We start from the raw sequence: 12,005 nt of genomic DNA on the forward strand, positions 1-12,005 counted from the left end.
GTCCTGCACGGCTGAGGCCGCGGCTCGGGGCGGGGGCCGGGGGCCGGGGGCGCGGGCGCGGGGGCTTCCGGAACGCCGCACCTGGCCAGGTGAGGACGCCGCTCGGGGCGGGCGGGGCGGGGCGCGGCCGGTCGGGCTGTGTCCTGCGGCCCACGGCCCGTGTCGGGGGGGGCGGGGCGGGGTGCTTCCCGGGGGACGGGGACTCGGTCGGGGGGCGGGCGAGCCCCTTCGGCGTCCGTGCGGCTCCGGCGGGCCCCGCCCCCTCGGGGGAAGCGGCGGCTCGGCTTCCGGAAACGGTGAGGGAGCGGGGGGCGGGGCGGGGAGGGGCGGGGCGGGGCGGGGACCGCGGCGGGGAGGGGACCGCGGCGGGGAGGGGAGGGGAGGCGGGGCGGGGACCGCGGCGGGGGGGTGGGGTGGGGCGGGGACCGCGGCGGGGAGGGGGAGGGGGGAGCAGGGCGGGGCGGGGCGGGAACTGGGGAGGGGAGGGGAGGGGCGGCGGGGAGCGGGGAGGGGAGGGGGGGCGGGGCGGGGACCGCGGCGGGGAGGGGGGCGGGGAGGGGAGGGGAGGGGGGGGCGGGGACCGCGGCGGGGAGGGGGGGCGGGGCGGGGACCGCGGCGGGGAGGGGAGGGGAGGAGGGGGCGGGGCGGGGCTGGGATGGGGAGTGGGGCGGGGAGCAGGGCGGGCCGGGGACCACGGCTGCGGGGGGCGGGGCTGGGGAGGGGACGGGGAGGAGGGCGGGCGGGGGACCGCGGCTGGGGGGGCATGGGGGCGGGGATGGGGAGGGGGCGGGCCAGGTACCGCGGCTGGGGGCGGGGTTGGGGAGCCCGCCGCTAGGTGAGGGGGCGGGGATGGGGGGGCGGGCCAGGTACAGCGGCTGAGGGCGGGGGGCGGGGTTGGGGAGCCCGCCGCTAAGTGAGGGGGCGGGGATGGGGAGGGGGCGGGCCAGGTACCGCGGCTGGGGGGGAGGGGGCGGGGTTGGGGAGCCCGCGGCGCCGTCGTGGGAGGGGCGGCGGGCTGGAGTCCTCCGGGCCCTGCTCCAGGCCGGCGGGCGCGGCTTTAACTGTTTGCTTCCCGGAGCACCGATTCCGTGCCGCGCCGCATCCCTTCGCTGGCTGTGCAGTCGAGTCTCTTTTCTGATGGTGTCTTGTGCAGGGCCGATCGTTGAAACCCAGTCCTGCCCGACTGGGGAACTGCGACCGTGAGGCATGCAGATCCAAGAGAAACGACCACAGAATTAGCATTCTGGTGCAGAAGCTCCAGTAGGAAAGTGGTCCGTCCCCCACGGTAAGACGCTACCACGTGAGGGTGCAGGACCTTTCAAGTAGGCTTCAGTTGTGCACATTTTTAAAGCCAGCGGCCCGTTGATCATATCGTGAAGGGGGTTACTTCCAAAGGAAGAATAATTACAAGGTTGTTTTTGTTTTTGTTTTTGTTTGGCGGGGAACAGCCTTGTTTTGCTCAAGTTCATAGAGGATCCTAAATGGATTGGCCAGGATTGTCTATTTTGTTTATAAGTGGTTTCCATCTCACTTCTTCCCCTATTTAGTGATCAAAATGTATTCACAGGCATAGCCCTCTGTGGTGATAGTGTCTGCATGTTTGTATCTAGAGAAGGAATCCATTCCACCGCTGTCCTGTGCCAGGCTCAGTGCTCCAAGAGGGACAAGTGGTACAGGGTATTCATTATTTTTTCATGTTTTTGCATGGTATGAATATCACAAAGGTTTCAAACCAAACGAATTTGCCCAGGGGTCTACTGCACTGCAAACTATAAAGAAAACAGTAGAGCACCGTGTTCCCCTCCGTGTATGTTATCATTTGTTCATCATAAACCCTTTTACATGTGCACAAATGTGTGTATGCATGTTACTCGTACGGTGTTAGAGCTTCATTTCTCATGCAGAAATGATGGAAGGTCTAATAGCCTCTTGTACTACAGTGTAGTGGATCTCCCATGTACCGCTTTGAAAACCGTGACTCTGACCAACAGCCTTCAGGTCCTGGCCTGAGTTTTTACTGTTCACCATTCTTAGTTGATGTATTTAGGACTTTTAACACTTTCTTTATCCTCAGGCAGTAACTAGTTGATTTGCTGTAATCTTAAAGAGCAAACATTTTAATCTGGTATTTTGAAGATTTAATGGTGTATTTATTTATTTATTTATTTGAGGAGAGTGAGCTAGCAGGGGGAGAAGTAGCAGACCCCATTGAACAGGGAATCCTACTAGGGGCTGGATCCTAGGACCTGAGCATTATGACCTATGCTGAAGACAGATGCTTAACCAACAACCCCCTAGGCACTCCCTGACTCGTATTTTGGACAACTTTTGCTTCCATTAGCCATTAATTTCTTAGATTTAGGTCTTTTGGCTTTGTTTATCTACTAGTTAGGGATATCGATAAAACCCTTTTGGTTGTTTTTTACTAATGATTCATTAGTAAATGAATGGAAGACTTTAAGAAATGTAAAATGCCAAACGGAAGTAGAGACAAGAATATTTATCTTAAAACTACCTGTGTTTCCTGTTTTCTATCTCTGTAAGAAAAAGTAAGTCACAACAAATTTTTTAAAACTTCAAGTTTCTTCCAAATGAAAGATACACATACAAATGAAATGTTAATATTTTCCAATTATGTGCCCCTCATAATCTTGCATTTACCTTTTTCAGGAATAGGAAAGTGATACTCACCCAGGATGGAAGTGTGTCCTTACTGTAAGAAGCCATTCAAACGATTAAAATCCCACTTGCCATACTGTAAGATGATAGGACTAACTGTACCTGCTGATCAGTCCAAGCCAGCTACACGCCCACACACTAAAAAAATGAAAAAAATCGCAGACATCAAGAATACTAAAGAGAGAGAGTTAGAGACGGAGAGTAAGAAGAGAAATACTGACTTGGTAAAATACAAACCAGAACAGGCAGTGAAGTCTTTTCCACTACTGGCTGTTGGTTTGGAAAGTAATACAAAGGCAGATAAAGACATTAAGAATACAGTTCAGTGCTCCATCAAAAAGCTAAAAAATACTAAGCCAAAGATTACTTTCCAGGGAGAAACGAAGGCTCAGTTTTATGCATCAGAGAACACCACTCCTAAAACAGAACTTGCCAAAGATTTGCCTGCATCAGGAGAAAGTAGAAGTAATCTTTCAGAAACTGAAACATCTTTACTTCTTGTCCCAGTTGAACCTTCTTTGTCAAATCAAGATAGAAAATATTCTTCAGCCTTACCCGATGATGTACCGACCACTTCTACTAATTTAAGGTTGGACAAAATTGATTCCTCAAGACAGAAGCTTCTAGTAGATTTATTAGATATGCCTATTGGTGATTATCACAGTTCTCCCATGAATCTCAGTTACGGGGTTGAAAGAACAACATCTTTGTCAAGCAATGAGAGTGTGTCCAAGGCCAGGGACCACCTCTCAGAAGTCTCTACTGATGTTAGAGACTCCAAGACTCAAGAAAACATGGAATCACAAATAAATTTTAAAGTTAGCCCAGTGAATGACATCCAAGTCAAGGAGACCCAAGAAAAAGGACAGAAGCTTGGAATAGACACACGTGGGAACAAAGGAAATAGAGAGAAAAGCGTATCTGTGCTAGAAATGCAGGAATGGGCTTCTCTGAACGGTGGTGCAGAGAACTTTAGTAGTGGTGATTCAGCCACAGAGAAGAAATGTCAAGATGAAGGTCCGGGTTTACATTTGTTCACTCCAAGGGAGACAGCCTGCAGTGAGCTGCTTTCTGCATCACAGTCCCATAATCAAAGCCTCGCCTCTCTAGCTGTCAGATTTTTTCAAGAAGAGAAAGCAGAAGCCTGCAGTCCTAACCAAGTCCTCAATGTGAAGGCATTAACAGAGAACAGTGAACGAGCTTCTATGCAGCACAGATCTGGCTGTGGGCCCCAAGTATCACACCATGGGTGCCAGCAGACCTTACATTCAGTCCTGCCTCACGCCTCCTCCAGCCCCTTCAGTCAGATGGGCGTTGTTGATAGGAAGACCCTTTCAAGCACCCTGGGGCTGGAGTGGTTTCCAGAGCTCTATCCTGGTTATCTTGGACTAGGAGTGTTGCCAGGGAAGCCCCAGTATTGGAATGCAATGGCCCAGAAGCCTCAGCTCACCAATCCCCAGGGAGAGAGACTGTCACAAGGTAAACATGCTTATTTACAAGGGCCATCCCACCCATCCAGACAGCTCTGTGCCTCTTGAATTAATAAGGTTCAGAATACTCCTGCTTTTGCTTATTTAGCTTGATTTTACCTAGGCATTCCAGTAAACCAGACTTAAAATTGTTCTGAAAACATTAATTCTTGCTCCAGAATTAGTATCAGTGATTTATCACGCTCCCTTCCCCTGCACGCACCATTGAAGGCTGGACTAGGCCAGGTCGGCCGGTGACATTGATCACTTGAGTTTCCGCATCAGGAGGAGGCTTGGCCATAGGGCAAGTATTCAGGCTGTCTTGAGAGATTTCGGTAAGGAGTCGAGGAAAGAGATGGGACAGACTGAGTCGCCTCAGAAGGTGTCTGGTGGCTCCTTGGCAGTTCCTGGAATGGGTTAAGTGGCCCCACAGAACCAGGAAGTTCCTACCATTTCAGGGACTTTCACTTTTTCCTGCGGGACCTTACCTTTAATTATTGGACTGCCTCTGTAGTTAGAGTCCATGAAGTTTCTTCATTTTCCTCACCAGGAAGCTTTAGGGTTTTTCTTAAAAACCTTTTCTTAAAAGAGGTTTTCTGAAAGCACAGGTAATGCAGCACTCATCTCTTGTGTATGTAGTATCCACTAGTGCTTTTAGTTTAGCTTCAACAGGAGACCCGTAGCAGCTCAGAAAAGCATCACACTTGAAGAACTACTTAATATTTCTTACAGGGATATATATTTCCTCTCCAGTAGATCTTGTGAATTATTACATATTCACTAAACCACAAGTCATCTGGTCTGAAAAGCATTTTCTTTTAAAAGATTTCAAAACAGGGAAGCCTGGGTGGCTCTGCAGTTGAGCATCTGCCTTTGGCTCCGGGCGTGATCCCAGATTTCTGGGATCAAGTCCCACGTCGGGCTCCCTGCATGGAGTCTGCTTCTCCCTCTGCCTGTGACTGTCTCTCTGAGTCTCTCATGAATAAATAAAATCTTTAAAAAAAAAAAGATTTCAAAACAAATATTAAGTGAAGAATATTGCTATCTAAAGCTACATCTTCCTCACCTGCTGCAGTGATTGCCAGTTTGCTCAAACAGACCTACCATCTAGGCCCTCTTTATGAAGTTATAATCTGTTTCAAGGTCAAAGTTAGGCTTTCAAACCCCTTCTCCGTGTTGACATAGAATTACACTGACATTTGTGTTGCTCTTCTGTTTTGAGAATGCTTCCATTTTCTTATTTCGACCTTGCCACTCTGAGAGGTAGGCAGTGATTTTTATCTCTGCTTTGCAGGTTTGATTAAACAGGCACAGAGGATAAGTGGTTGGTTCAAGGTCATGTTGCCAGTAGGTGGTAGGGCTGTAGGTAGAGCACGGTCTCTCCAGACCACATTTCATCCTTTCTATTAGACCATATTGCAAAAAGTGTGCCATAACTAGAAACACAGGTGGTGGTTAGATCTGTGTACCTCTTGGTTTGCAGTGGCCCGTGGCAAATCTTTCTGGCAAGTGGAACTTCCTTATTTCCTGTACTATCTTTAATAGTGCTGGGAGTGTCTCTGACACACAAGCTTTTCATTTCAGAAGAAAAGGGGAGGAGACTAACGGTCAGATGATGACAATATCAGACACTGCTAGGTGTGTTGCATTATTACCTCATTCAACCCTCCTGGCAACTCAGGTGACTGTCACTGAAGTCACAGTCTTGCCCTCTTTACGGGCGAAGAATCTGAGCCCCAGACGTGTTAAGTGATTTGCCCACATTCACACAGTAAGTGGTCAGATAATCTTGAGTAGGCTCCACACACTCTAAGTCGAGTCAGGCACCCCAGGTTCAAAGCTGTTCTGTCCTCTTTTTATCGGTTACAGTCTGCAGTACTCTGAGTAATTTTGCAGACTGATAGTTTTGAGGACACCACAGAGTTGGGTTTCAGTAAGTCAGTAACGAGAATTAGGCTTATGGAACTTGGCAGCATTAGGAGCCATCGTGTGAGGTTTAGGGAGAAGGATTTTCACATCCTTACTACCCAAAAAAAGTAGTTTTCCCAGCATTAACAAAAATAGATTTTTAGAAGTTCAAGATTTAAATTACTAGATACTCAGCAAGTACTAGTGTCAGAAGGGTCCTCAGCAATAAAAATTGGTTTCCTTTCTTCAGAAAAAGCCTTGTGAGCACCTAGCTGGGGGCACTTGGCTGAGTATTGGCCAATTTCAGGTGCCTTGGCTTTCGGGCCTCCAGTTGAAGAGATCTAAGTCCTTGGATCCCAAACCTGGACAATTGACAGTTTCACATAGATGAAAGATTCCTGGACCTCATTCCCAAAGACTGATCCTGAAGCAAAGGTCTAATCCTAGGTGGTTGTTTTTTGTTTTGTTTTGTTTTGTTTTAAGATGGTATTTATTCATGAGAGAGGCAGAGGGATGTGAGACTCGATCCCAGGACCCCGGGATCATGCCGAAGGCAAATGCTCAACCACTGAGCCACCCAGCATCCCTAATAATTCTGTCTTCAAACGTTTCTTAAGTGTTTCTACAGAGGAGCCAAGTTAGAGTACAGCTGGTGTTGGGGAGGCCACTGGAGGAGGGGGCCTCAGACCCAGGATGAAGGTGTTGGCAAACAAATGGGGGTAGAAAGGTTTGGAAAACACAGTTCATAGAACTACAGAATGCAAAAGTTGACTGGTAGGACTAGGAGAACAGAAAGTGAAGAAACCTTTATAGGGTCATGGGTTTGTTTTTGTTTTTGTTTTTTTAAGATTATTTATTTATTTTAGAACACAAGCGGGAGGGGCAGGGTGAGGAAGAAAGACTCCCCACTAAGCACAGAGCCCCAGACAAAGCTTGATCCCACAACCCTGAGCTCACAGCCTGAGCTGAAACCAAGACTTGGGCGCTTAACTGACCGTGCTACACAGGTGCCCCGATCGTGGGTTTTTAAAGGCCTTGCTCTCATCATCAAACAGCATTTCCATCAATAAGCTACCCTGGTGAGATACTTGAGACAGCACACATGGGGAAGGGGCTCAGAGTAGTCGGGATTGGAGCAAAACTGAAGTATGACAAGCCAGGGTGGGGTCTGCTAGTAGCTAAGGAGGTCATGAAAGGGGATGTTTTAAATAAAAGAGCCTGTGACAACAGCCAGAGACATGAGGGGTGAGTCAAATCCCCTGACTGGAATTGCAGTGAGGCCAGAAGGGTGACAGGCAATGTTAGAGGTATAAAGGTAGGGACAGTTCCAGGGTTCCTATTAGTGAAGCCATTGTCACTAGATTAGGGATGCAAGGATGTCAACACTGGCAGGTCAAGGATAACGTCTAAATGAGATGACAGTGGGTGTTAGCAGTCCTGGGCCCACAGCCAGGCAGAAAGGGTTGTAGGTCAGAACCCAGGGTCCCTGAGTAGCAGGAAGGATGACACTGGAGACACACACAGAATTTCTGTGGATTCTGGGCTGGCCCTGGGCCTCGGGCTTTTAATCCCATCTCAGGGCCAGAACTGATGTCATTTAGTCAAGTCTGAACCCTTAGTGAAGGAGGCTGCTGGCAGAAGCAGGAACAGAGTTGAGGGAGGGACCACCCCGTTTCTAGCATGGCAGGGGAAGTGGTTCTACAATTGTAGTTTTCACAAGTGTCTCTTACCACCTTTTTCCTTTTTTTTTTCCGAGAATGGACTATGCCATGCTTTTTTTTTTAGAGAGCTTAATCTTCACTTTGCAAAATAATTATCTTCTGTGTAATTTATTGGAAGCCAGTATGGGTTTTCTCATTGTTACTTAATGTGATGATCATTTGGGTAGCATTTTTACATCCATAGCAACTTTTATTTCATCTGCTGAACCTGTCATAAATACTTGCCTTATTTTATCCTTTATCTTGATGAAGCCAAACAAGACCAGAGAACAGCAACAGTAGAGATTCTCTACCTGTCATTAAAACAGAAAAAAAGGTATAGGAAAGCTATAAATAAATAGCATAAGCCCTCCTTCCTGGCTCTAAGTTTGTTACATGTCGAACATAAATAAGAAATGTTGGCTGGTCAGTAATAGCAGTGGACTAACAGGGTACACATGTTGACTCTGGTACGTGTAGTGACAAGTAGCAGTAGGTACTATAATAGAAAATCACACCTTCTGGTAGTATGTTTAGCCAATTGGAGAAAACACAGGCAGTTCATTTCATTAAACATGTACACCTGGATCATCTGTGCACTATATTCATCAGATCAAAAATGTATCCAGGTCCTGATCCCCAGGGGCTCCTTCAACCTTTTGAAGAACCTCTTTTTGACTGGGAATCAACTGCTTTGACTCTGCGCCTTGCTAGATGCAGCTCCGCAGAGCCAGTAACCCAGCTGTTTAGATACACTTCCTGCAGCCTGGCCCTGGGAACTGCAGGCACGAAGTGTCGGGAAAGAGACTGACTCTAGATGAACCATCACAGTGCCTTCTGTTTGGAACCGTAGTTCCTTTGTTGGAAAGAAGCTCGACTGCTCTCAAGAGTTTGGAACCCCCGACCAGACTTACAACCTCCAACTTGTTTCTGATGAGGCTCTTGGGAGCTGTCCAGAAAGGTGAGCTGGAGTCACGGACTGTTGGGTTGTGTTGCTGGTTCCGAGCTTTTGGAAAAGTTTCTCTTACTTTAGCCATGGCTGTGACAGCAAGGCTAAGGAAAACAAAGAGACAAGTGTAGAGTCTTCCTTCTCTTCTCTTTTTTACCCTGGAATGTGATGTAGTTGAGAACACTAAAGCTAGGAGAACAGCAGCTGCCACTTACGGAACAGAATTTATTTCTGTAATATCCCCCCTGCCACCTACCCTCCCCTCTCCCTTGCCCACCTCGATCCTCCCAAAGCCAGGAGGACTCTACACAGTTGTATTAGTCTCCTTCCCACTTATGATTTCAGCCAAACTCTCAAAACAAGAGTAACCAAATTTATTAAAATTGAGGTCTTCCAGATTTGAGCTTGTTCATCTGTTTAAAAATTACCTAAGTGGTGGTAGGTGGTACGTTCTGTGCATTACAAACCCACCGCCCAGGCTAACTAGGAGAACCTGAATAACTGGCAGGTCACGGCCCTGGTTACAGTTCACCATAGCAACAAGATATGTTTCTTTTTAAACAGGCTGGATCAGGTGCAGCACCACCGTGAGGAGTGGAGTTGGGGGCGTCACCATGCTCTTCACGGGGTACTTCGTCCTGTGGTGCGGCTGGAGTTTCCGGCATCTGAGTAATAAGCCTTTTTGATATTTTTAATCTATATCACAGGTTACATCCCATTACAGGGACTTCCAGGGGATTCTCTGAATTGCTTTTTATATTATAGCATTGCATTATCTGACATGCCCAGTGAATGAGGCACTGCCTGAGGCTCTGGGGTTTCTTATTAGAGGTTTTGGTTATAATGACCTTTATAAGACTTGACTACAGTTTACATAATTGCTCCTCTGCTCTGCGTGAGGTTGTCACTGGAGATCTGGTGGTCTTCTGCTTTCTCCTTAAAGTAGTTTGCCTGCCAGATCAGCACTCTTCTTAATTCCTGCCTTAGAACTTTTTAACATTGAAACCAAACAGCTTTGGTTTGGTTATCCCAAAATATCCCAAGAGAGGGGGAGAAACAATACAGCTGTCACTCATGTGTCTAAGGGTCACAGAAGTCTTCATTAACATTACTTTCACCATCTAAAACACAATAACACCCTTCTAGTTAGGAGCTTCAGCTTGAGTCAGGTCTTACCAGGAGGAAAACTATCTGGACTTCATTTCTCTTTTAGTTCAAGAAAACTTTTCTCATTTTTTTTTAAGTATTGCCTTATAAAAAATATGCTACTGTATATAGCAGAATATCAAAAAAGCCTAGTATTTTTTTCAGGTAAAAAAAGTCCAGATGCTTTCTGAAAACTTGCAGTGTGAAAGTACAAGAAAACCATTAGTACCAATAAAATTCATAAATGGTTAATAGGATTTCTGGAATACCAGGACTTGGGGTTCCCGGCTGGCTCAGTCGGTGAATCACGTGACTCTTAATCCCAAGGCCATGAGTTCAAGCCCCATGTTGGGCATGAGGCCTACCTAAAATACTAATTTTTTTTAATTAAAAAATAAGACATGACTAACTGGATTTTTGGACTGATTGGGTATCTAGTAATTGGGAAAGCAGGTCAAGCAGCAGAAATAGGATTGCTGGGCACCTCGTAGGTATCATGTGACACACCTGTCCATTTGTGACAAAGAGGGGTTCCTTTCCGATCAGTCCAGCATGAACAGAGACTCCTAAAACCTCAACTGACTTCTTTCCCAGGGAAAAGGCTTCCCCCTAAAGGCTTAGCTGTCTGAAAGGGCTCAACTTGGTTGATACCAGAGGTAGTTTTTCACATCTTTGAATTGAAGAAAGGGAAGCAGACATTTCTAGTTGCACCAAAGACTTTATTTCTAAACCTAGAAAACAGAAGGGACCCAGAATGATCTATACAGGCAAAAGGCAGAAACAGTCCTTAGGAGTGGCCCCTTGGATCCTTACACTTCTCTGTTTATCCAAAGAGCTGCAGCGCTGGCGCAAGTGACGACGTGGACACCATGTAAGGAAGCTCGGAGGCTGCAGGGAGCGTGCGGTAGAGGCAGCTGCGGTGCATGTTTAACAATGTAAAATGGTTTGGGGGTTGGGGAAGGAGTGAAAAGAATAAAATTATTGGGATCTAAAACAGTTCTATACGAAGTCAGTTCTTACCACGTGGAAGGTCTCGTTCTGTGTGGACATTTCTTCAGCTGGCTCTCAGGAGTGGCACAGTTACTGAAAAGACTTTGCTCTTAAAGGCTGCTGGTGTTCAGGGAGGCATGAAGATTAAATAGAGGTCACTAAAATTTTTTAAGTATTTCTTAATTCTCAGGAAATATTGAATCTTTTAACTCTTTCTCCCTATAATTATTTTCTAAGCTTTGGCATTTTCCTATTCATCCACATGGGATACCAGGCTACATATGTACTGATACAGAATAGTATGTGGAGTGGCAGAAAATGGGCTTGCATCAGGGTCTTTGGGGTCCTTGACTAGATCTTGGCAGGCATGAGAAACCTAAAAAGTACGGGTGGATTCAGAGTTGCAGGTGAGCCTAGGAAAAAATCCTTAGTATGTCCTTAAGCTGATTAAAATGAAATGGCACACTGAACAGAATTTTAAATCACTTTTTATACCTCTTAAGTGAGTATAATAATGAGCAAATGGTTTCTGTTTCTCATCTCTTCCTGGAAACTTTCAGAATCCCACCCCATCACTTCCTAAGAATTTCAGTGAAATACTCCCGACATTCCTTTTACTTTGTTAGGGTTGTTTTTGGCTGGTGAGTTTTCTGTGTCTCTTTCTCCCATCAAAATGTTCAGTGTTTTTTCTAATTTGAAGGCTTCTGCTTTGGCCCCTGGACGTAACTTGACAAAAAAAGATAGATCTGTCAAGATAAGATAGATAGATAGAAAAAGATAGATCTAGTTACTAGCTAGAAAAGGTTTTGAGGAAGCATGATCTAGATAGCACGGGTGGGTAACTGTTGCTCCAGGCCCTTTTCCATCACGGGGGGTGATTTTATCGATCATAGATAGGTTTACATCTACCCGTCTATTTTACACACACACAACATAGTAGCTTTGCTTGTAATATCCTCTTGCCAAATACAGGACACCCATCCCTGTTTGGTCCCAGCTCCTTCAAAACTACAAGAAAGGGGGTGTGCTGTTCTAAGGCCAGTATGTATTTGCACATCTTTCTCCCCTCAAAACTTGAATTCTGGCTCTATCTTCTGCTTTATCTACCTTTTCTATTCCCAGTCCCTGGTCTCTAATTATCCCCAATGGGAGTAATTTAATTCT

At 46.8% G+C, this 12,005-nt stretch overlaps 1 protein-coding gene and 1 long non-coding RNA gene across 2 annotated transcripts; both read left to right on the plus strand.

Annotated features, from left to right (window-relative positions):
- The first annotated feature begins 4 nt into the window (after window positions 1-4).
- MTNAP1 (mitochondrial nucleoid associated protein 1) lies at window positions 5-4,232 on the plus strand. Its single transcript, XM_077854068.1, has 3 exons — window positions 5-89; window positions 1,154-1,285; window positions 2,671-4,232. The coding sequence occupies exon 3, from the start codon at window positions 2,697-2,699 to the stop codon at window positions 4,215-4,217; it is 1,521 nt and encodes a 506-aa protein (XP_077710194.1). The 5' UTR covers window positions 5-89; window positions 1,154-1,285; window positions 2,671-2,696; the 3' UTR covers window positions 4,218-4,232.
- Window positions 4,233-5,925: 1,693 nt separating this feature from the next.
- LOC144286954 (uncharacterized) lies at window positions 5,926-9,301 on the plus strand. Its single transcript, XR_013354915.1, has 4 exons — window positions 5,926-6,503; window positions 6,923-7,135; window positions 8,610-8,717; window positions 9,270-9,301. It is a non-coding gene; the product is annotated as an uncharacterized LOC144286954 (long non-coding RNA).
- The last annotated feature ends 2,704 nt before the right edge of the window (window positions 9,302-12,005 follow it).

This window comes from Canis aureus, chromosome 16 (genome assembly GCF_053574225.1).
Source record: "Canis aureus isolate CA01 chromosome 16, VMU_Caureus_v.1.0, whole genome shotgun sequence".
Classification (NCBI taxonomy): domain Eukaryota; kingdom Metazoa; phylum Chordata; class Mammalia; order Carnivora; family Canidae; genus Canis; species Canis aureus.

What these genes read in the sequence shown, in the direction of transcription:
- MTNAP1 (XM_077854068.1), top strand. Translation starts at nt 2,697, where the DNA reads ATGGAAGTGTGTCCTTACTGTAAGAAGCCATTCAAACGATTAAAATCC.